Source organism: Mesoplodon densirostris, chromosome 4 (genome assembly GCF_025265405.1).
Source record: "Mesoplodon densirostris isolate mMesDen1 chromosome 4, mMesDen1 primary haplotype, whole genome shotgun sequence".
NCBI classification, from domain to species: Eukaryota; Metazoa; Chordata; class Mammalia; order Artiodactyla; family Ziphiidae; genus Mesoplodon; species Mesoplodon densirostris.
In genome coordinates, this window is record NC_082664.1 from 176,224,707 (window position 1) to 176,250,213 (window position 25,507).

The 25,507-nt window shown below is 47.9% G+C and overlaps 1 protein-coding gene across 5 annotated transcripts in view; it reads right to left on the reverse strand.

The window, feature by feature from the left end:
- BEND7 (BEN domain containing 7) overlaps nt 1–21,962 on the reverse strand; it is a 77,888-nt gene extending 55,926 nt beyond the window's left edge. For 3 of the 5 annotated variants that reach the window (XM_060095477.1, XM_060095476.1, XM_060095475.1), the window contains exons 1-2: nt 21,516–21,962; nt 19,186–19,269 (exon numbers count right to left, since the gene is read on the reverse strand). In XM_060095477.1, the coding sequence (XP_059951460.1) occupies nt 19,186–19,269; nt 21,516–21,576 (145 nt within the window). In that variant the 5' untranslated portion in view covers nt 21,577–21,962. The remainder of the gene's footprint in view (nt 1–19,185; nt 19,270–21,515) is intronic. The other 2 variants (XM_060095480.1, XM_060095478.1) reach the window with 2 other exon arrangements.
- Nucleotides 21,963–25,507: the final 3,545 nt, after the last annotated feature.

Consider the following 25,507-nt stretch of genomic DNA (forward strand, 5'->3'; position numbering starts at 1 on the left):
GCGACTTGAAGACTAAAAGTGGGGACGACAGAAAAAGCTGAGCAGCCTGCATGCACTGGGATGGAATGGGTGCGGACGGCAGGCAAGCAGGGGCACTGCAGAGGCTCAGACCACGGATGCCGCTGTGTGGGTCAGGGGACAGGCCGGGGCTGGTGCTCCCCAGACCTGGACTCGCTTCCCAACTGTGCTGACTTGCTACTTGATACAAGACAAGCCACCTGCCGTTCTCTGACTTCAGCTTCCTGAACCGTAAAATGAATTCTGAACCAGACCTTGCTGGGCATAACCTAGGGGACACAGGGCAGTCTAGGAGGGATGCAGGGTTTTCCATTACCGAGATGTTCACAGGGCACCGAATGCCTCTAAAAGTCCTTCTCAGAAAAAGTGGGCTTGGGCTTCCCTGGTGGCGCAGTGGTTGAGAGTCTGCCTGCCGATGCAGGGGACACGGGTTCGTGCCCCGGTCCGGGAAGATCCCACATGCGGCGGAGCGGCTGGGCCCGTGAGCCATGGCCGCTGAGCCTGCGCGTCTGGAGCCTGTGCTCCGCAACAGGAGAGCCCACAGCAGTGAGAGGCCTGCGTACCGCAAAAGAAAAAAAAAAAAAAGAAAAAGTGGGCTTCTTCTGACTGTCACAGTGAAGCCGAGTTCTCTGATTCCAAAAACAAACAAACAAACAAAAAAGGGCAGGAAGTATTAAGAGATTGAGATTCGAAGCACTAGTTGACCTCTCTTTGTCTTTCCAGTTTTAAGGCAATGTCTTCTCCACGTATAAATGTCAGGAAAAGGAAGCTCTAAAGAAGCACGATTCCCTAAGGAAACCTGTGCACTTTCCTGATTCCTTTCCAAACCTAACTATGCCTTTACTTATGCTTAACCGCAAGGCGCTGGATCTTTTTAGAAAAGACAAAACAGTAAGAAATCTTACTAACATGGACCCATGCTATATGGCTGCCTTATAGGTAAAACAGCCTTAAATGAAAAATGTTTTGAGTGTTTACTGACTAGACTCCTTTGGACAAGGTCTACAAAAGATAGTAGGCTGGATTCTACCCTTTGCTAAACCTCAAGACTCTACTAGATCACTTTCCTTTACGTAAAGAATTTATATAATACATACAGAGTCTTGCAACACACAAGTCATCATACAGGATCTCCTCTTACTTGGCCAGGAGAGAAAGATACACTACACAGAACACGATTATTCATGGTTTGGGGTAATAAAAGAAAAAAAGACGGTAATGCCCAAACATAGAGTGAGATGACATACATAAACATTGTACGTCCGTTTCTATATGCCTTCTTTTCACAAAGAACAGTCACCACATCTTTGCCCTAAAAATTAACTGGTGTTGACATGCAGTAGGCATTCCATATACCCTTCTTAAGTAAATGAAAGAAATGTCCTATCAAAAGCAGAGTGACGTCCAGCAGAATTAAATGTGATCCTCAGGTTATAAACAAACAATACATTAATAGGATGGACTGAAAAAGTACCAGAAATAAATCATTCAATAAACATTTATCAAGCATCTCCTGGGCCCCAGAGATACCAAAATCATCTTGTTCAAATTGAAAGGTACTCCCCCTCCCAATCTCTCAACATCTTCTACCCAAATCCCTTTATACTGGTTTGTTGTACTAAGAAATGGTCCTGATTCTCCCCATCCTGTTGGCCCTACACCTCTTTTAACTCTGTGCCGCCGGAACTCCAGGTAGCAGATTGCCCCATGATCTGTAGATGCCTCTGCTTCCTTGCTAGAGATAAAAATCAGCTCTTCTCTGAGGACCCTGCCTCCCTGCAGCCCCTCATGAAAATTATTCACCTCCCATTCCCTCGGGGCTGGGGACGGTGGCCCCCCCAAACATCGCTCTTCTGGCCCCAGGCAGAAGCTCACTGTTGTTTGAGTTGATGCCACAGCTGTATCACCTCCCACCCTTCTTCCTGAACAGCAGTCTGTGTGCCGGGAGTTGAAGGCTCATAAAAGAGAAGTGGCAGGTGATGAAGTGGAAATGTACAGTGAGGTCATCCCAGTAAGGTACCAGGTTAAGGAAGAAAAATTTTGCGCTGGAGATAACTGGGTTATTGCTCTGGGTAGTTTAACATTCATGATCTCTTTTAACATAAGGATGGTAAATAATCAGACCTTTCCTTTAGAAAAACAAATCTGGCAAAACTATGGTGAGAGTGGTGTGGGCAGAGGAAACCAGCCAGCGGGTTGTTGCTAAAGGCTATGTGAGTGACCGTGGCGGTCTGTACCAGTACTGGGGGATGGGACTGGAGAGAGAAGGTGGAAAGAGAGACATTTAAGAAGGTTCACCAGAGAGACTTGGCGATTCACTGGATGTGGGGATGGGGGTGGGATGTGAAGGAGAATCAATTAAAGATAACTCCAAGGTTTCTAGTTTGGGGGACTGGATGAATGCTAACAACAGTCAGAGAATTAGAAGGGTGCAGGGAAGTGGCGATACAATGAGGCTAGTTTTGACAAAGCCAACTTAGATAATCGGCAGGCAGTTGGAAATGTACATAAGGCTGACGATGAAGCAATGCTCCTGAACTATTCCCGTAGTAGCAGTAGCTACTATTACTACCAGCGGTAGCTGGCCTTCTGGACTAAGTCAGCCCCTGGGGTTCATCAACAGTTCAGGGGGTGGAAGGTCATCGTATTTGGAGATACCAGATTTCCTATTAATCTAACAACGTAGAGAGCTCAAAACCCTCATTTCAACATAAAAGAACTACTATCACCTAATTTGTGTCCAAGCTGGGGAAGGGAGGCCACCTATTCCTCCTGGACTCCCCGTCCCCGTGGCAGGCAGCAGTCACAGTGGTCAGAACCGCGTCACCTCCAGCTCCTCGTGTGCCCTGACCCACCATCAAGTCCATCCCCGGGGTGCCACTCGGTAAGTCACCTCTACCAAAGGACCGACAGGCACTTAAAGCACGGAGGGTCAGTCACCACTGCATCCAGTATGGGTCGACTCTTACTATGGTATCATGTCCAGTTTTTGGTTTGTTTGTTGGTTGGTTGGTTTTTTGGGGCCTCGGGGCTTGTGGGATCTCAGTTCCCTGACCAGGGATTGAATCCGGGCCACGGCAGTGAAAGCCTGGAATCCTAACCACTAGGCCACCAGGGAACTCCCATCTTGTCCAGGTTTTGCGCTCTTGTAAAGAGCCTATTGAGTAACTTGAGGAGAGCGTGCAAAAGTCAACGAAAAAGATGAAAGGAACAAGGAAAGGTTAAAGAAGTCGGGCCGTTTCTCTGAGAGATAAATGGCTATTGAGTGACTTAATTATCTTCAAATACACTACGAGTTATTACTGACACTGTTCTTTATCCACGAGGAAAAAGTAGACTCAAACTGTAGCTTCCAGGGAGGAGGCTGGGCAACATTATGGTCTAAAGAGCTGACGCTTCCAGTTCTAGAAACAGAGGAGGAACATCTGAGAAGATGTGCACGAGTGACACTTTCTGTTTGGGATGTTGAAGAAGTTCTGGAAACGGTGGTGATGGCTGCGTGTCACTGTGGATATACGTTTAAAAAAAAAAAAGCTTTAAAACTCCTTGCATTTTCCAGGTAATGATATGTTGAATAGAAAAAAGCTGAGCTTATCAGTGAGAAATACTAAGATGACCAGGATTTATACTGAACGCTGCAAATAACTCCTCTCAAACACGAGTAGAAGTTGGCATGGAGCCATGTTGCAGAAAAGGCTGAACTACAACCTGTCAAATGACAGCGGTGAGAGAAAGAGCAGGAAAAAGGAGGCAGGGTCCATCAGGCCCAGGCCACGGCTCTCTTCACCACGTGGCTTGGCAAGTGAGCCGAAGAGCCAGGCATCTGGGGCACACTCTGCGCTCTGAGCAGACCCGGGGTTGGCATCCTCACTCCAAACCCGTGTTGGCTGGCAGATGCTATCAGGGTCACAACTGGCCGTCCCCAGGGACCACAGCCACGTTTACCAGGGACACGCAAGCCTGGGGTTCGAACTCAGCAAGAACGGTCTGAAAAGCCCTACAGAACAGAGCGGTGGTTACCACGTGAGCCCTTCCCTCCCCAGCAATCTGAAGTGGAGCCCCCCGAAATAAAGAGGAAGCGAGCTCTACTGAAGAGAACGTGCCAGAACCCGCAGCCCTGAAACAGCCCTTGGAGTCCATTCAAGGGCACAACGGGGTCTAAATGCCACCGCGAAAAGCTTTGAACAGGAGGTGTTAACCCGCGTGCGTGCTGCCACGTGCTGGAGGACCCTCCCGTTCAGCTGAAGTTTTAGGTGGAAAATAATTAAGCAGCTCAACACGTACATGGCGTTTTCACTGAAAGGACAGCGAGGTTCCTTTCAAATCTGTTTAGATAATACCAGTTTCGTTCATCCATTCCATAAACATTTACTGTTCTACTACTAAATATGAGATACTATGGGAGCAAAGAAAGAAAAAGAAAAGAAATACAAGATACAGTCTCTTCCCTGCAGGACTTTACAGCCTAGCACGGGACCCAGATGGATGCACAATGATTCTAAGGACCCAGGGCCTCTCTCCTAACACGTGGGCAGGCGCACCCAGCAAGGGCTACCCACAGCCAGGGCGGGAGGCCGGAGCTCTTTTTAATCAAGGCTGTGGAGGTGACGCCAGGACAGGTCCCAAGACAGAATGCCATGGGTCCAGGCTGGAAAACGGGCCTTCAAAGCAGAAAGGGCAAGAAAGGCCAGGGGAGCAGAGAAATGCCAGGAACGGAATCAGAAGGGGCTGTCACACTGCTTCTCAAACGTGTCCCTCCAAGAACATCTACAGAGGAGAAGAAACTTCTATGAGAAGAAGAGAGGGCTATGATACCACTAGAACTACCCAACCAGTTCAGAGAGTTTATCTGCTTTCCTCTCCCCCAAGTGTTCTTATAACATGGAAAACTTTGATTTTACAATAAAAACAACACGGCCTCCCGATACAACGTTCCTTCATCAGACATGGACTGTAATTCCAGCCACATTAAGTGGGTAGGTCAGAAGCCACCACGTCAAGTAATGTTCAGGAATAATCAAGCCAAAGAGCTAAAATCCCAAATACACAGGAGAGGTCTTATACGTCAATGAAGAAAAAGACACGCACTAACAGTGGAAAATGGGCACAGGACGTGAACATGCAATTCACACGAGAAATAAATAGTTCAAATCTCTTAATGTCCCTCATTATTAATGTGATGAAAATTAAATAATGTGAAATTCTTTATCTATTAATTTGGCCAAAACTATAGATTCACAAAGCCCCTTTTGGGTGAAGGTGCGGGGTTACGGTCCCCTCTCACAGGCTGTCGCTGGGGGATCTTTTTGGAGGGAATTCGGCAATTCCATTCACAGGCAGTTATCCTACAGAAACGTTCAGACAAGTACCCGTGACACAAGTACAAGGACATTCACGGTAGCATCATTTTGCTAGGGAGACACTGGGAACCACCCAGACATCGATCAGTGAGCATTAGATAAGTGAATTACGGCATATCGGTACAAGGAGATTACAGCATATCTTCACACGTCTGTAAAGAATGAAATGGACCTTTCATAGTCATTTGGAAGTAAGTGAAGGATAAACTAGAAACTCCACGACGTCTGAGACCATGCGTACTTCCTCTACCACTGGATAATCAGGGCCTAACTACTTGGCTCAAACTAGACACTCAACCTGTGTGGAACAGATGGAGATTCGGTTAAGCAAAACAAAAGTTACAAAACATTATACAGGATGATTCAATTTTCCTTTTTATAACACACACACACACGTGTACTTCTTACACACACACTGTTGTTAACAGTGGTTATCGGGACTTCCCTGGTGGCGCAGTGGATAATACTCTGTGCTCCCAATGCAGGGTTTGATCCCTGGTCAGGGAACTACATCCCACATGCATGCCGCAACTAAGAGTTCACATGCCGCAACTAAGAAGCCCGCGTGCCGCAACTAAGGAGCTGGTGAGCCACAACTAAAGGAGCCCTGGAGCCGCAACTAAGGAGCCCGCCTACTGGTGCAACCAAAAAAAAAACACAACAGTGGTTATCGCGGGAGAGTGTGACTGGGACAGGATATTTTTACTTTATACCTTGTTTTCAACTTTATACGTTAAAGCTTTCAAAGTGGTTTTGGAATGAATATGTATTACTTTTTTGTAAGAAAAAAATAATCTGGAAGAATTATGTACCATCTTCTCCCTGTGGGAATGTAGAGCGGGGTATAAGGCAACTGGTTAGAGGCAGCTTTGGACTTAAAAAAGTCTTCTCTAAGTCACCCGGGAAAGATGAAGCTGAGCAGGAAGGGGAAGTAGGGGGCCAGAGACGGCAGCAAAAGAAAGTCAAGGAAGGCGGGGCCTGGGTGGGGCCTATTTTGCAACCCCTGGGATATAGGCCTAAGATGACCTTCTTTTGAAGCTCATTACAAGCCACGTATTTTTTAAAGGAATTTGGACGTACTTAGGGGGAAAAGTGTTAAAGCTACCATTTATGGAGTACTTACTATGTACCAGGCCCTCTGGCGAGCGTGCTGCCTACACTTAATCCTGATCACAAGCTAAGAGGTTCGGATGTTATGAATACATCCTACCCAGGAGAAAACAGAGACTTTGAGTTTAGAAATTAGAGACCCACCACACTCCAAGGTCCATGAGCCTCACTGCTCTATTAAGACGCTTGGGAAACTAACTAGCTGGATGGCAGGAAGCGCTCCATCCACAAAACAGTCCCTCTGCGTGGAATCCAGGAAGCTGTCGCGACCTGCGCTGGGCTCTGTGTGAACTAGTCAGCACCTTAACCCCATACTTATCTTCATACACATGGTGGAAACAATGAAACCTTTGGACCAAGCTATGTTTATGGAGTCCAACTTAGTTGTACTGTTTCAAACTAAAAGAAGAAGGCTCAGACGTGTCCTATAAATTCAAACCATGGTTCATGTGAGTCCTGTTGGTTCTACAAAAGCCAAATATTTTAACTTGGAAAAGGCAGAATAAGAATTTTTTTGTGCTCATGGTTCTGTGAAACATAAAGCAAATGTCTTCGAAGGCTGACAATACACACAGGAAAAATATAACAAGATTGTAGATCAAGGGCTGCTTCCATTTTCCTAGAGTAGCATAACCAAAATCTTGTCTTCATTCAATATGAGAGAAAATGTTCATAATTTACTGTCCGGAAAGAGACAATCCTTTTCAATATAATCTGGAATCTTGACCCTTTGCTCTACTGTACAGAAAACTCAAAAAGAACGCTAGTACAGAAGTACACATCCCCGCTCCTGACTGAGATGTTAATGCACATATTTACACCGCGGGTCAGTTAAGGATGAACAGGATTAAGGACTGGCGGTATTATATTTCTTCAGTCATTTAAATTTTTAAAAATATTCCAACTGAAGTACACATGCTGTCGTACAGTTTCATCTTCAATGTAAATAATGTTAATGATGATGAAAACGGATCACATTCACAGCACCTTTCTCTTCCAAGAATCTCAAGAAACTCATGACCTTGGGCCCAAAGGCACCTGGAGGTTGGCAGTGGTCGCCTTCCCTGAGTGAGGCCAAGGGGAAATCTCCAGGGGTGAGGCAACCACAGATTAAATCAGAGGCTTCCAAACTTTTCTGATTGTGATTCGCAGCAAGAAAACCAAAGTTTCACAAGTTTATCCTTCCTGCATGCAAGACGCTCTGATATTTTCTATTTCTCTTCTTCTTCTTCTTCTTGTTCCTGTTGGTGACAATCCACTAAATTGACTTCACCATGCACTTACAGGTTACGGCCACTGCCTTCAATGCCAAGTTTCCCCGGGGCCTCTCCGCACACTTCCTGGATCCCCCAGCCTCTCTCTGGTTCCAGAGACCATCTGTCTGTGGGAGCCCCGATCCCACTTCCGGGCTCCAGGCCCACATATCCAATTGCCCACTGGACGGCTCCACTTGCACATTTCAAAAGCAACCTTAAAATCACATCCAAAAATGTATTTTATGATGACTCTCCCCGAGCCTTAATAAATAGCACCAACCCCCTGTCCAAGCCAGAAACCTGGGCCCCATTTCCCATCCCTCCCCTCTCACAGCCCATCCATCACTGAGTCCTGCTTATTATAACTTCTAGATTGTTCTTCAGTCCTTCCACTCGCCTCCCACTACCACCTGATGGGGCTACGGCCAAAAGCCCTCAGCGCTGCTCCCCGCCCAGCCACGTCCATCCTGAAGCCAGGGTGATCTTTCAGAAATGCAAACCGCATCGCGGCGTGGCCTGCCTCGGTGGGATGCCGGCCACCCAGGGATGGGGGCCAGCGCTCGCGCTGGGGGCTCCTCCAGCCTTAGCTCCTGCCACGTCTCGCCTTGCTCTAGATGGCGGCTCTGGGGTCTGACACACAGTAGAATCACCTGGACAACTGTGACAAAATACCAGCGCCCAGGCCTCACTTCAGGACAATTAAATCCGAATCCCATTAGCGACTGTCCTGGATGGCCAGAGGGCTCCCTGCATCAGCTCTAAGGAAGGTCTTTGGCTCTTGGGGCCCTGTCATTTCCTGGCCAACTCACAGCCTCAGCCTGATCCCCATACTTACTCTTCAGGTCTTTCTCTGCTTAAACGTCCTCTTCTCAAGGGTCACATCCCTTAACTCCCCAGGTGAGGTCCCCTGGTTCTGTGTTCCTGGCACACCCTAGCGGGCTGTCAAATCTCCTAGCCTGGCACCAGGGGCTGCTCAATAAAGACCTACCAATGGATACAGGAATGGGTTAATTCTAGTATCAGCTATGCTGGGACGCTACTGTTGAGGAAAGCTGGGGAAAAAGAAACCCCAAAACACTACTGATGTACAAGGCGTAAACCAACACCTGTGGCGTCTGTGACGGAAGTTCTCCCGGTTTCCATGGGGCGTGGGGTTTGCAAGATGAGGCCACTGGGTGCCTAGGGTCAATCGTGTCTTTTAGGCAAGCTCTCCCAAGGGAACGCGTCTCATCCTCAGCGCCTTCCTAGTTTATTGAAGACGACAGACAGGGAACCGTTTCCCCCATTTCACAAAGGATAAGACTGAGTTCCCCAAAATGACCACAGGGAACCAGAGGAAGGTGGATTAGGTCTGGGCCCCTCACGGCTGCACTGCTCCCGCTTTCAGGGCGGAGTTAAGCAGCTCATCACAGGGCCGGCCGGAGCCCCCATTCCTGCAGCAACCGCTGCTCCGCCGTATTTCACACGAGGCTTATTAAGGTGCCCATTAAAGCCTTGCTAGTAATTGAAAAAATTATATATGTGTGAGGAGAATGAGTTAATGTTCACAGAAGAACCTTTACTTTTGCACCTCCTGACTTCTTCCTTTCAAGATGTGCCTTAACCTTGCGTTTCTGTGGGGTTCTTTACACTTTATGCGTGGGGGTAAAGTCACGTTTGAGATATAATTCCTTTAGCCATACAAGCAACTTCGTAGGCTGTTATGTTGCGTCAACTTTTTCTGTAAAAATAGATTGTTCAGGGGACTTCCCTGGTGGCGCAGTGGTTGAGAGTCTGCCTGCCAATGCAGGGGACACGGGTTCGTGCCCCGGTCCGGGAAGATCCCACATGCTGCGGAGCGGCTGGGCCCGTGAGCCATGGCCGCTGAGCCTGCGCGTCCAGAGCCTGTGCTCCGCAACTGGAGAGGCCACAACAGTGAGGCCCACATACCGCAAAAAAAAAAAAAAAAAAAAAAAAAAAAAAAAGATTGTTCAGGATATTATTCCTGGAACAGAATAAATTCTTGGAATTACTGAGTAACTTATGTGCCATACCACTGTTCCAAGAACACATTACTTATTTTATCATGACAAAGTCAAGTTATTAATCTTCTGGCTTCCATTTCAGCAATGAGAAATTCTGTGAGATGCACAGCAGACACCTGCATTACATTTCAGTTCAACTTTATATCATCCATAAACATTTCTGTTTTGGACACCTCGTCCAAACAAATGTTCACAGAATACTCTGTGTAGCATTCAATTTTATGAAACTGTAAAAGTTCCTTGCTGTTAATTACAGAGACAAACATCTCATCACACATTTGGTTACCAGATAGCATAATTAGTTTTCTCCATTAACCTTTCAGATATAAAATTTGATTTCCAAGTTAAAAAAAAAAGACATTGTAAAACCCTTGGAATTCAAATAACACGGTATATATTTGTACATGCTGGGAAAAAAATACAATACTAAGAAAACAATTTTATGGATTCTTATTTACAAGGATACTGACTGTCTGGAATCTCGAAAGAAAATCTGTCTAAACTTCTTAATGGTTTTAAAATATATGATCAAATATGCAGGCAATAAGCTGTCCTTTGTGCGGAAAGGAGGCGCAGCAACCTGACCTTGAATGGAATGTGCCCTTTGATCTCTCTCTTCTCGGGATGGTGATGCAGCTGAATTGGTCCATCACGGCCTCTGTCATTTGTTATCCCCTTTCCTACGGGCATCTGAGAGAGAATGGCGAGGGAGGGGCATGCAGTCTATGGCGATGCAATAGTTTTTCTCCACTCAGAGCTAAAGGACCCCACACCCCTGACCTGCTAAGGACCACGCTCTGGCTCACATGTGCTGGGGGCAGTTCTGATCGTCACAATGACGGGGTGGGATGCTCCCGCCCTTTTGTGTATTTATGCTGCCAACATTCAGAGGGTGACATCTAGACCTCCTTCCACGCACAGGACAGTCCTGCCCAAGAAAACCGTCTCGGCTCAACAAACTGTCCCACTCGGATCAGCGAATAACCGGCGGCAAATTACATTTTAACATGTCTTAACATGGCCCTCATTCATTTATCCAAAATTAGCGATCGAGAGTCTGCTTGGTGCCAGGTATTGCGCACTGGGAACACAGGAGGCTTGAAGTCTCGCCCTGCAGGAATTCAAGCTGAGACTCAAGCGGTCAATAGAGGATCTCACGAGCAAGGCGGTTAGTAGAGGTGATTGCAGGCAAGGACCAGAAGAGCAGATGCCAAGCCCAGGGCATTGCAATATTCCAGGGGCACCTTCACACCGTGCAGCTTAAGCCTGCGAGGCCCTGGGGGCGGGGGCTGGGATACACACAAGGGCGTCCTATTCCTAAGTTAAACTTTAAAAGGGGGCCTGGGGACTTCCCTGGTGGTCCAGTGGTTAAGATTCCTCACTTCCACTGCAGGGGGCGCAGGTTCGATCCCCAGTCCAGGAACTAAGATCCCACAAGTCGTGTGGCTCGGCCAAAAATAAAGAAAGAAATAAAAGGGGGCCTGCTAGTTAGCCTAGTAAGAAAGGGGAAAAAATGTGTAATGAAAAGTAACTGTTCCATTGTCAGTGTTGGTGTATGTTACTCCTGCCATGTGAGGTCCAGGTAGCTACTGAGGAGGATGTATAGATTTCCACCTCGTGCAGCCAGGACGGGAGCTGGGAGGTAAAAGAGGTGAATGATAAAGCTTCAAGATGGCTGATATCGCTACTTTATTTTTAATTTGAAATCGGGCTCCTGGCACATTCGCCAAGCATCCTTGGATGTTTGTGATGTGACCAGCGTGGTGCTGGGCGATGGGGACACAGAGATGACCGTGAGGAGCTTCCAACCCGGGGGGGCGAGATAGAAGTAAACTGGCAGTGCCTTCGCTTTGGTAGAGATGCTGCGGAAGGAGAGGGGAGGGGGAAATCAGAGAAGACTGCCTGGAGGAAGTCAACTTGGAGCCTTTAGGGATAAGAGAGCCAAGCAAAGTGAAGGGAGCATGGTGCAGGTGCGGGGTTACCAGCAGAGGAGGTGGTCCGTGCAGCCACCAAGGCGAAGAGGTAAAGAGGGGAAGTGAGGCCACTGCAGGAATGGGAAGTGGTTTGGTGGGAAAGGCAGTGTCAGGAATAAGCTTGAGGCAGGCAGGTGGCAGTTCGTGCAGGGTCTTATGTGTCATCTGGGTCCTAATCTGAAAGCCACAGACAACCGGAGGTTCAGGCAAGGGGGCGATTCTCCAGGGGCTCTCCATGTGCCCCCTGCCTCAGTCACCATAGGTCCCGGGGTGCATCCTGCTACTGCGCTAACATTCCTTCCCAGGTAGTGTCCTCTCCAATAATCTGTTACTTTCAAGAATAACAGACTTGTTGCATAAATGTCCTAGATCTATTTTCAACTTTGAGGTTCAAAACACACTGTTCCGGAGTCTTTCTTTCACCTTATGGATGGCCATGCTCCTTTCCTCCAAAAGTAAACATCCATATTCCCATGGGAACCAGGGAGACTACATTGTTAAGACATCTTCTTAGATTCTGTCCCTCATGAAGATCTCTGTTTTAGTGACGTGGTCGTGATCGTTACTGGAAAAGCCAATTCTCACAACCCATCACACGTTTCACTTATACGGCGGTTGCTGAACCACACCGAGCTCTTATGAGAAACAGAAAGACAGGTGCGTGCAGTTGTGCGATGGGGTTGGGGCAGGGTTCCCAAACGGGCCATTCGCCTAGGTCTGCTGCTGCTTAATGCATGGATTTTCTGAGATCCAGGTAGGAAAACGTGCTGCAGGTGGAGCCCGAGAACCAGACAATCAGTTCTAAACAAGGGCTTACAAACAGGACAGGACAATCTTCAGCCCCTCTATTAAGGTGTGCCAAGATCACAGCGGAGTACAGAGCCAGCAGAACATATGTTATTTTTCAGTTTGGGTTTGCAACATGCCGCTGCTTTCATATGCGAGCTCCTCTCCTTTTTGGTCTTTTCTAGATTTGAAAAACAAATTATATTTCGAGTTGTCTCTCACCCATCAACAACAGAAATCCCCAATTTCTACACTACTTTAGTACATGACCAAAGCTTCTTCGGTTAAATGAGGCATATCTTTGGCTTGCTAACTGTCTCTAAAATCTCAAGATGGTAGTATATTTTATTTATTTATTTGTTTATTTTTGGCTGAGTTGGGTCTTTGTTGCTGCGCGCAGGCTTTCTCTAGTTGCGCCGAGCGGAGGCTACTCTTCGTTGTGGTGCGCTGGCCTCTCATTGCAGTGGCTTCTCTTGTTGCGGAGCACTGGCTCTAGGCGTGCGGGCTTCAGTAGTTGAGGCACAGGGGCTCAGTAGTTGTGGCTCGCAGGCTCTAGAGTGCAGGCTCAGTAGTTGTGGCACATGGGCTTAGTTGCTCCGCAGCATGTGGGATCTTCCCGGACCAGGGATTGAACCCGTGTCCCCTGCATTGGCAGGCGGATTCTTAACCACTGCACCACCAGGGAAGCCCACGGTAGTATATTTTAAAGCAAATCTTCAGAGTCCTACGCAACCATATCCAGTATACTCATGCAATGAGATAACGCAGATTTGAGTACCGATAATTTGGGTACCTACTGTGATCAAACAAAATGCTGTGCTAAGTGGTCTAAAGGATTCAAGACAGAATCCAGGTCCCACTTGCTCTGTGATCCTCCAATGTACATGAGGAGAGATGGGGCAAAAATGACCACAATTCAACGTGGGAAGTGTTTGGGGTGACCTGGAGCACAGCAAAGGCACGCACAAAAATGAGGAACTACTAGGCAGTCCATGGTAAGGGCCATAGGAGAGCGGTGTTCCTATTTAGTGCTGAGGTGTCCAAGAAGAAAGCATAACCTCTAAGTCAGAGGAGAAGGGAGAAGGGGATAAAAATAAGAATACAGCATTTTCTAGTTTGAAAAAGTATTTTACCATATAGGACGTCCTGCATGCTGTCAGGGCATCTGATGAGGAGCTCAGGACCACCACCAGTGTTGCTTTATGGAAGATAAAGGAAACCCTCAAGAGTCTTGTCCGAGGTGTGCTGAACTGTTAACCTGAGATTCAAGCTGGGGTTTTCTGACCTTGGTGGATGTTAAACAAACCTTAGTTCCTTTCTTCCTAAATGGGTCCCGGGCTTCCCCGCGACCAAGCCTCTGGCCGCCCCCTTTCCTTCTACCTGTGGTGGGGCCCCCTTTCTCACCTGGAAGTTCTACTTTGCTGGGGGGGGGCAACTGGGTTCCAGGGAGGTAAGTTACATCAAAGTCGAAGATGGTGATGCAGATTAGGGGCAGACTGTGGATGCTCAAGACTCAGTCAAGGGATTTCACCTTGACCCTAGAATCCATGAGAAGGCACTTAAGTCTCTGAGCAGGGGAGAGAATAATGAATTACATACTAAGATCAGCTCGTGTGGGCAGAAGGGGACGGGGTGGACAGGCCGCTCTGGCTTAAGGAAAAGAGGACACAACTAGATGTCAAAGCACCCGATTTAAAGCGGGGCCAGCTACTAATTCCGGTGTGACCTCGGGCAGGTCACTGTCATCTCTGAGCTCAGCTTCCCATTTGTCTAAGGGACATAACACCTACCTCATGGTGTGGTTATGATATTAACTCAGTGATTAATGGAAGTATGAGACAGGCCGAGCAGCAAAAGCTCCAGAACTTCAGGCAATAAAGTGCTTTCCAAGGACAACTAAGTCTGCACCCACAGCTACAGAAGCACATGTACTTATGTGCACTTACATTGAAAGAAGCCATCAGGGTTTAGGTCTCCTCAAGAGGCTCTCAAATTTGACTTTGCTTGTTCTTGTTTTTGAAGCCATCTTTGGACCCACGGTAGAACCAGATATACTTTCAGTGCCGCAGGAGTTCTCGGAAACCATCTGGACAAGAGGCTTTTACACAGTGATGAGGGCGCCCTGACGGTTCTGCAGAGGCTGGCAGAGGAGGGTGGGACATGGGACAAGGTGCTCTGGGCTTCTTCCGCCTGCTCCTGGCTGCCCCACTCCCCTTCCACTTCTGTACATATTGGGGTCCCAGCCAGGAGTTCATTTGAACGAGCCTTTCCCGTGGTTAAGCGCATGGTTTTGGAGACAGACAGACCCTGGTGTTTATCCTGGTTCTGTCACTGAGTTACTTTGTGAAATCCTCAAATTCCTCATCTGTGAAGTGGAAATAATAATATCTTTTATCGGACAAATAATGGGGTAACAAAGTTCTTAGCATGGGGACTCCCGGGGAGGTCCAGTAGTTAGGACTCGGTGCTTTCACTGCCGCCGTGGCCCCGGGTTCAATCCCTGACCAGGGAACTAAGATCCCGCAAGCCATGCAGTGCGGCCCCCAAAACCCAAAAAACAAAAAACAAAGTTCTTAGCATGGTACCTGATACACAGCAAACTCGATGAACGACACCTACTCTTGTTGGCTGCATTTCTAACCCAAAGAGAATTTCGAGACTCTGGGGACCCTGGTAGAGGCCGTTGTCATCAAGAAAGCCATTGAAAAGAGATTCAAAATGTCAGAGATCTAGACCCTGCTCACTTGGCTTGGCTACTGCACCCTGAGCTTCATCTTCTGAAAGTTGTGTCACAGACTTTATATTAAAAAGAACGACTAGCTAGTCCAGGGCCTGACACATAATTGGAGTGCAATAAATATCTGAATGAATAAATGGACCAGATACCTGAAAAATAGACATGTTTCATATTTATCTATTATAATAGTAAATTAGAACAAAATCCAAATATAAAAGATTTTATGAAATGTTTGTATTATAGTTATGAATAGTAAGTTCATTGTCTCATTAAAATACTTCCTAAAAGTGCCTTGCTGCCAGCTGAGGTCTCTCCGATGATCCTTGGGATTTGCCTGGCTCAACCAGGTGGAGGCAAAAGATCTTTGGACAGGAGACCTGGGTTTACTCCAGATTCTGCTACTTATGAGCAAGCCACTCAACTCTTGAGCTTCAGTTTCTTCCTCTGGGGAATGGGAATAACACCACCACCCAGGCTACCGCACGGGTCCACTGTAAAAGTCATGGGATGACAGATGGGCCAGCGCTGTCCAAACTACAAAGTGCACCTGGCACTTAAAGTCCGATGAGAGTGATGCCCAGCCCTCTGCTGAGACTCACACCAACCCTCCCACCTGGAATCTTCTCCAACTCCCCTCTGCCTACCCAAATCCTCCCCTAGTTCAAGATCTCCCCCTTCCAGAGCTTTCCACCCGACCCTGAATGTGATCCTTCCCTTCCAGCTCTGCTTTTGCTCATTGCCCTGAAGGTTCACATTTGTGATTTATCATGCACACACGCTGTGCATGCTATGGGGTGTTTCCAGCTCAGGTGGACCTGCGTGGGGTCCCAGCTATGGCGCTTGTCCCTTGGGAGACCTGTGGCAGCCCACCTGACACCTCTAAGTCTCATCTACAGAACAGGGATGGTGATAACTCTCATCGATTTGCTCTGAGGAGTAAATGAGATCCTTCACGTCAAGTACTCGACTCAATGCTGGGCACGGAGTGAGAACTCAGACAACCGCAGCTGTTACAGTTGACTGAATTTTGCTCCTTCACTGTGTCCTGAATTTGTCCTATCACCTCAACTGGATTTTAACCCTTGAGAGCAGGGTCCCTGTCCTATCCACTTCTTTGGTTTCCCCTGACCCCACTGCCACTCTAGAAAAGTGCTGAGTTCATCATATATTCTCAAAAAAACACCTGTTGAATTGATCAAAACGAATTAAGTTGTTTTTCTCCAAAATAGTGACCCAATCTTTATAGTGGCCCATCACGGCCAACTTGACAAAGCCAATGTCCACAGGGTAAAGTAACCTCTTTGGATCCTGTTATCAAGTTAAAAATGTGTGAGGAACACCCAGAGCGCTCAGCCAAGCCATTCACATCACTGAGCTATCCTACCTCGCTGGATGTGCTGCATGAATCAACAGCCTGAAAATATTCCGAGGAAATTGATTTGAGGTGGGAACCTCTGCCAGATTCTGGAGCATTCTCTTTCCCTGAGACATGAACTGTAATCTTATAGGCGCAGATAGTATCAAAGATGACACATATGTACGTTTGAACAAAGAAAATCCCATACAGCATCCCGAGGGCCATGTTTGAGGAATGCGTTATAGGTGAAACAGTTCTGTTATTTTGCTAACAAACTCCCTTGGATGTCACAGACCTCGCGCAGAATTCTACGCCATAATGAGTAATATTATGGGTAGACTCAAGCCATTTACGAAACAAACATGATTTACATTTGTGAATAAGAACTATTAGCTAAATAAAAGTCCACTTTATTACACTGTCAACAACAGAATTCTGATTCTCATATGCTATCAGTAACTATTCTCAATTACTCTAGAAATCAGGTTTGCGTCATCATTTGCTCTTCCACTTTTTTTTTTTTTCCCCAAACTGGCCTGAAGATCACAAAAGAGAAATGTTCTTTGGGAACCATATCACACCTTTCCCAGAATGAGCAGAAGACTGAGAATAACCCAGGCATTTTCATGCTGGTCCATCTTTTGTCTCTTGATGTCAAAGGCTTCCCTGACCAACAACTGAGAAACTTAGCCCAAGCCTGGCCTTTCACTGATGTTCTCTTATCTTCCTGGACTCGAGCTAGGAAAAACGAAGCCAGGCCTGCCCCGTGGAGAGTTTACCTTTTACCGAATTCCAAGCACTAGCATCTTCCTGCTCTGCATCCTTCACTCTCTCGTACCCAGAATCCACCTATGGTATAGCGCCCTCCCCATTTTCCAAGTACGGAGCAGAAAGGGGGGGAAAAGCCTGCTTTGTTGGAGATGAACGAAACCAAGGATGTGATGTTCTTTTTTATGATAAATGTACGTTTTTCTACTAATAGGCAAGTTCTTCATTTCAAATGGTTAGATCGAGTGGTGCTTTGATATATAGAATTCCAACCGATCGAGTTTAGGGAACTGAAAATACCGGATACTGAGTAAGTTGAAGGAACTGAAGAGAGTACAATCCAGGAATATCCTCCTGCTGGGTCTCAAGTTTGCTTGACTGTGAACATCTTGGGTTCTAGACCTCTGAACAGTAAACAGGTGCTAAGAGCAGGGCTGGCCTCCGTCGTGCTCTCTGCCTGGACGGAGAGATCCACGTGCCTTCAGTGCTCACTTGTGGAAGAAATGCCACTATTTCCCTCCTCGTTTACCTCTACTCATTATCTGTTTGACTTCTTGGTCCTTTGCAACCTACCCTTTCTCTTCCTCAAAGCAAAAGAGTGAGAACGCCCCACTGCCTGGCTTCCTCGTTGTTTTAATTGGCAGTACATTGGGTCTGAGCACACATCCTGCTTCCTTAAGACCTATCAACTCTCCCCAGAGATACGGCCATTCAGGCCCTTGCTTTCAGTGGCTCTTGCCAGGACCGTCTGCCCTGTTCTGTTTCCTCGTGTGCGGCACCCAGCTCTCACCCTGCCCCTGGGGCTCGAGGAGGTATTGGGGATGGGCAAGGTGAAGGCCAAGCGCCATGAGGTACCCTCCACTCCAACCTCACGGGTACTTCATTCTTCGTGGCAAAATCCTAAATCGTTTAAGTTTTGGCTCATGGTCTGCAAATAACAAACTGCACAGGCAAGGCCCCTCATGTACAGCATGTGCACCAAAAACCACGCTTGGAAAGAGAGGCATCATCTTGGGGGACCTACTTATCCACCACACAGCTACTCTTGTCGGATGGCCTCCAAGATGCTGCTTTGCTCTGCTTGGCCCTGGGGTGAGCTGGGAAGGAGGGTGGGGAGGGTAAAGTCTGGCTCTTCTCTCTGACCACCGATGCTGGTGTGAAATGAACACAAAGCCAGACAGATGAGGGGTGGCTCCGTGATCGCTAGTCCTATCGAGAGGTGGTTCGGCGGACAATCACACTTTTCTTTTCCTTCCGCTTTTCGGCTGGAGAGTTAATTTAATTTGGTCATGGCAGGATTAGCAACCAGGCCACAGAGGTGAAGGGACATTATCATCAGACAGCATATTAATCCTCTATCCCACCCAAGGCAGAGGCAAAACTGAACAAATAGCAGCTTCTTGGAAATTGAATTTCTGTTACCCAGATGTCAAAGATGTAATACCCCAATTACACAAACTATTGCCAGTGAAGCATGCCAGTGAATATGCAATGTAAATGGGGTGAATGCAGAGCCACAAAACTGCACGGTCAGCATCTGGCTCTGGGTGTGAGTGATAATTAGCACGGTGTGTAGACACTAATAAACATTTATGTCTGAAATTACAACTTTTAGCAATGTTAATAAGGGATATATTGGCAATCTGTAAAACAAAAGGTCTTGAAAAGAATGTCATACATTAAGCAATGGCAGACATTTCCCATTCTGGCACAATCTTTTTTTTTTTTTTTTCCTTCTCTCTAATTGCAAATGGTCATGCTGTTGTGCTGAGAAATTCATTGACATAAGAACCTACCTAAAAAAATGGGTTGTGTCTCTTTGGCCTTCCCATTAACATCGGTGCTGAATTCTGAGATCTTATAGACCTCATGGTGATAATCTGGGGTGAGAAGACAACGAAAAATTAGAATTCTAATGACCTACAAGATATGAATCAGCAAGAAAGGCTAGCAACTCATTATATATAGTAGGTATAAGCTATACTTTAATTTATAAATATAATTTTCGAGAACTCAGTTAATCACAGAATTTGTAGTCACTGGTCATCCCTACAACTTTGCTTACTCTGGAGAAGTACACAGACTTGGAATTACTACTTTGACTTTAGAAAACGGCTCTGCTTGATCACACAGTTTTCACAGGAAATTTGGCCCACAGATGCCAATTACATATGAGGCTTCTTTTCTTCCAAATGACAAGTATGTTTACAAGGAATAGAAAGAAACTTGCCCAATCAGAGGCCAGGGGAAGATGCCAAATTTATCTCTACAACCCATTTTCATGAGTAGATGAATAGTATGCTTTAGAGTTACCTGGTACTCTCAGTTTACCCAGAAAAACCCCAGGCTTTGAGCAGCTTACAGGCAAGCACACATGAAAAATACTGATTTGTTATTTCAAGTATAGTATAATTTGGGTAGGAAAGTGAGTCTTGCATTCAGCTACTGCACTTTAATATGCAACCGTTTATGTTCTAAAAATGCACCTGAAGAGAGAAAAATCAGATCCATAATTTTTTAAAAAAAAGGAAAAAAACAAACTTGCTATGTCAGTCAAACTTTAAGACACAGTATTTTACAAGCTTCTCTATAGAGGCTACTGTGCTTTGGCAGTTGTCTGTTTCTAAAAAGTAGGATCGTTTAGGTAAGAAACTAGACTAGGTTCCTTGTTAACAGCGATTCCCTTTTTGGGGCCTTAGACCTCCCAGGACAAGGTCTACAAAACTCCTCTCACTTTTAAGATAAAGTAGTAGGTTCCCTGAGGTCATAAATAAGAAAGCAGCCTACATTCCAGAATGAATCAGATAGACCAACAGGCCAGTCAAATATGGAGGGACTTTTAAAGTACAAATGACTGAGCAATCAACACTGCTGGGGGAACAAAATGTACGTAGAGACACGGAAAAGCCAAATATTTTGAATACGTAAAACTACTTCAGGCTTTTTTTCATTAAACGGTATCCGAGCTCAATAGGAGGAAGCAGGAATAGATCTCCAAAATGTCTATAATCAAATCATTTTCAGAGTAACCCAAAGCAGGCTTTACTGAATCTGCATCATAGTTAGCTCGGCTTAGCTGGAAATTGCAATCGCCCTCTAATTTTCATCAGCTTACATGGGACTTCTCCAGGTTGGTAACACAATCGCCTTGCTCTCTGCTCTGATGCCCATGCTAGATAAAACAACAGAGGACCAAAGTGGACAGGTTCTCTGGTTTAGTTCTGACCTCAAGCTGATTCAAAGGCGATACTTAAACAGGAGCATTCTAAACTCAATATTGGGACTTGTGACATGATGGGGAGAAAAAAGTCACCTGCCTCTAAGGTGACACGATGCACTTTGATAGACACATTTTTACATCTGCCCTTAAGTTCTCATCGTTTTTCGAAGTCACATCAGGAAAAACAGGGACTCTTAACAAGTCACTGGCCACAGGCAAGACTATTCAACTTTCCCCTCGCCTGATGAAATAAACCCAAGCCCAGAGACTGCGGTGTACACCTGTTAAATCGTCAGGGGTCGGCTGGATTTTTTTTTTTTTTAATGATACTTACCTGACGGATAAGTGATCTATTCGAAAACACCTTTCCAGGCCAAATAACGTACCCAGAAAAGATGCTGAATGTCAACAATTCTTATTTGGGCTTGGACACCTAATGAGCGTCTTTCTCCGTCTTCCAAACGCCACCAGCACCTTTCTTCCTCCTCTTTGGGTGTCGGAAAACACATCGACCCCCAACCCACCACAAGCACTGGTCCGGGTTGGTGTCCGCACCGCCTGATGGAGAGGCGTCCTCCCCCACCCCGCCGCCGAGCCACAGGAGTGGAATACCAAAGAAGGCTCTCCGCGCCCCAAGTGTCATTGTTTGCTAATTTCCTGATGTGCCCTCCGACTTGTTTACGCGGAATCACATCCTGCCTCCCCCCGGCACAACTTTCCTCGCCGCCCGGCGGCCGCAGCCCCCCCTCGGGAGGGGGCCGGGGGGTGCCGGGAGCCCCGGCCCCCCGGGAGTTGGCTGCACGGCCCGGGCAACGGGCAAGGGGCCGGGGGCTGTTTACGCGGCGCCAAGTCCTCGCTCCGCCGTCCGCACGCCCCCCGCCCGGCCCGGCCCGGCCCGCCGCTTACCTCGGCTCACCAGTTTGAAGCTCTGGGATTTCCTGCTCCGCTTCCTCTCCGAGAACTCCATGGTGCGGCGGGCAGGCGGACGGGCAGGGTAGGGGCTGCGGCCGGGAGCGGCCGGCTGGCCGGGCGGAGGGACGGAGGGAGCGGCAGCCGAGGCGGCGGCGGCGGCGCTGGCTCTTGTCACCCGGCAGCGGGAGCGCGGGGACCTAGGTCCGTCTCTTGGATCCGCAGGGGGGAGGCACAGGCAAGGGAAAAACCACTCGAGCCCGCCGGGGGCTGCGGCCGGCGGGGCCCGGCGGGAGGCGCTCTCCCGGGAGAAGTTGCCCCCTCCTGGCCGCCGCTCAGCGCGACCCCCGACCCCGGCTCATCCCCGCTGCCGGGCGAGACGCCGCCGGAGCCGAACTTTCCGTTGGGGAGCGAGTAGTTGGGGCGGGGAGGGCGGGCCGGGGCTGCCGGCGCCCTGGGCGCTCGCCGCGGGCCGGCCTGGGCGCAGCTCCGAACGCGGCGGCGGCGGCGGCGGCGAGCGCGGCCCCGGGGACGCGGCGGGCGGGTCGAGGGCGGCGGCGACGGCGGCGGGGTGCCAGCCGGGTCGGGGCGCTGACCGCCCCCGCGGGAGGAGGGGCGCCGGGAGGAGGCGGCGCCGCCGGGACCCCGGGGCCACCTGCTGGCGGAGCGCGGCTGCCGCCATCCCCAGGGACCCGGGCCGCCGCCACCCACCGGCCTGGCCTCGAGGAGGAGCCGGAGGCCGCGGCGCGGCGCTTTCGGCCCGGCCGGCCGGCCCTCTTGTCCCCCCAGGACCCAAGGCCCTTCCCGGCGCGGGGTCCGGACGCCGGCGCCACGGGGGTCAGCGAGGCGGGGCGCGGCTGCCCGGGGGGCCCGGCTCCGGGCCCCGAGCTCGCCTGCGTCTCCTCGCCGCTCCCCGGGGCCGATCTCGTTCTCAACAGCCCTGGGTGTCGGGGACCCTCCTGGCCAGACCACTCCTCGCCTTGGGATTCCGGGTGTGCGAGGGCCAGACTCACTGGTTTCAGGCAAGTTTTAGGGGAAAAAAAAAAATCAACCGAAACCCAAAAACTTACCCATCTGCGCTCTGCAAGGAAAAGAGATTTTAGAATTGACTGATGAGCCGAGTATGGAAAAGAGTGAGCTTCAGTTCTTTATCCCAATACGAGGAGGGTTGTAGGAAGATCGGGAGTTATGTTCAAGGAGAGAACTTGAAATGGGGGCTTTGGGGAGGGTGGAAGGGGTGAGCGGTGCGACGTCAGGGGGTGCCCGAGCGCTCTGCTGACTCTTAGGGAAGAAATGGCCAAGGCAGGTGCAGAGAGGTCTGCCTTTTGGTGTGACAATGCCAGAATAATTGGAGGAAACCGAAAGCTTGTATTAGTTTTATACAATATTCTTTTCTAGGGAGCTAAGAGCACACCATTGCTTTCTCACAACAACTTTATTGTGGGAATGGAAGAGAATTCTATACCACCTGGGACTGGCGGGACAGAAATGTGATCTGACAAGCTTAAAAGTACCGCCACCAAACTGATCATCTCTAGACCACAACACAAAGAGAGTAAAGAGATGGACAACCCATCCAGCACTGTGACAAGTTCAGGTGGCCTCAAAAGAGTAGAGAGGAATAAGGGGAAAGGGTATGTTGATAAGTGTGGTAACAGGTTCCACTGCGAGTCTCGTTCAAGTGAGGAGACAGCAAGCTGAGTAAACATATACACACCAGGAAATTAAATCAAGGAACAAGGTAACGAGTGGAAGCAGAGCCTGGTATGCCTTCTGAGGTCTTATGTTAGGTGGCCTGCATGTGGCAAGTGGGGAGGCTGGTTATACCTGGCTTGGAGGTGAGAAAGAGGACCATTCACTGAGTTCGCTAAAGCAAACCCTTAAACAAGAGGTTCTTTACTTTTTTGGTCACTGTCTCCTTGGAGATTATGTTCAGAGCTCAGGGCCTTTTCCAAGAAAATATGTGCAGGACAAAATTTTGTATAGATTTTTTGGAGTTCTAAAAGGTGGCAGAAAGGATTAACGTGATAACAAGGGTTGATCAACTACCCTATCTGGTTCTCTACCATTTTTTCCCCCTCTTTCTTTAAAACCAAACACGTAAAGATGTTTTGAAGATTTCTAAAGAAACAAAGCATATGAGGCTGCTCCCTGGGCTGGGACCCTTTCTTTCTTTTTTTGTAATGCCTTTAAAAATGTTATTCCAGGAATTCCCTGGTGGCACAGTGGTTAATAATCCACCTGCCAAGGCAGGGGACACGGGTTCGAGCCCTGGTCCGGGAAGATCCCACATGCCGTGGAGCAACTAAGCCCGTGCGCCACAGCTACTGAGCCTGCGGTCTAGAGCCCGCGAGCCACAACTACTGAGCCCGCACACTACAACTACTGAAGCCCGCGTGTCTAGAGCCCGTGCTCTGCAGCAAGAGAAGCCACCACAATGAGAAGCCCACGCACCGCAACGAGGAGTAGCCCCCGCTCACTGCAACTAGAGAAAGCCCGTGCACAGCAACAAAGACCCAACACAGCCAAAGATAAACAAATAAAATAAATAAACACAAACAAACAAAAATGTTATTCCAGAAGCCACAGGATGAGCACTGTACTGATTTAGGAACATTTAGAATCGTTCATGCCTTGGAGCATACAATGAGATTTTTATTATGCTTAAGCTATGATAAAATCATTGAAGGTGACATACCAGGAAGCACATCCCTAGGGGGATATTACCAACTTAGCATTTTCAGTTCAAGTGGGAATATGAATTCCATTTGCTTAAGAAAATAATTTTGATACAGTTAAGAAAAAATGTTTCATTGTGATAATGTTTTAAAATAATGATCATTCTCCTTGACCTTTTTTCCTGGCTCAAAAAAAATGTCCTGTGAGCAAGTTGGTCTCCAGAGGCCATAGGTCAGGCCTGTCCTATTAACACTGAGAAAATCAACAAATACTTGTTTATTCTCCACCATGCCTTTTTTTTTTTTTTTGTGGTACGCGGGCGTCTCACTGCTGTGGCCTCTCCCGCTGCGGAGCACAGGCTCCAGACACGCAGGCTCAGCGGCCATGGCTCACTGGCCCAGCCGCTCCGCGGCACGTGGGATCCTCCCGGACCGGGGCACGAACCCGCGTCCCCTGCATCGGCAAGCGGACTCCCAACCACTGCACCACCAGGGAAGCCCCTCCACCATGCCTTTATATAACAAAAAGGTATATATTCATAATTAGCATTAAATAAAGATTAATTATGATGTTTAACTAGAAAGAGATTTCTTCAAGTGGTAGGTAATAGCTGCTTGGGCTGCCATAACAAAATACAATAGATGGGGTGGTTTCAAAAATTGAAATTTACTTTCTCGTAGTTCTGAAGACTAGAAGTCCCAGATCAAGGTCTGGCAGAGTCAGTTCCTAGTGAGGGCTCTCTTCCTGGCATGGAGATGGCCGCCTTCTTGCAGTGACCTCACACGGTGGAGAGGAAGACAGCTCTCATCTCTTCCTTTCCTTATAAGAACATTAATCCCATCATCGGTGCCCCACCCTCATGACCTCATCTAAATCTAATTACCTCCCCAAAGCCCCACCTCTCAATACCATCACATTTGGGGGCTAGGGCTTCAACATAAGAGTTCGGGGACAGGGGACACGGTTCAATTTGTAGCAGTATTGTTTTTGGTTAATTGAATATACTTTTTGTGTTGGAGTGCTCTGGATAGTCCTGTAGGAGATGTACTAAGGTGACGTCTCTGTTTCAATAGTTCAAGTTTCCCCAAAGGTTTTAGGACCGCAGGTTTACATATTATTAAAGCTCAGGGAAAACTGGTCAAATATTCCATGACTTCAGGTAGGCCAAATATCTTATCATATGACCATTCTAAAACTCAGTTGATTATAAAGATTAAATGTAGCTTTTAATCTCTGACATGAGACAGGTAATTTGGCCAGAGAACATTTAAGCAATCTTAACCCTAATTTTTAAAATTCTCTTTCTGAAA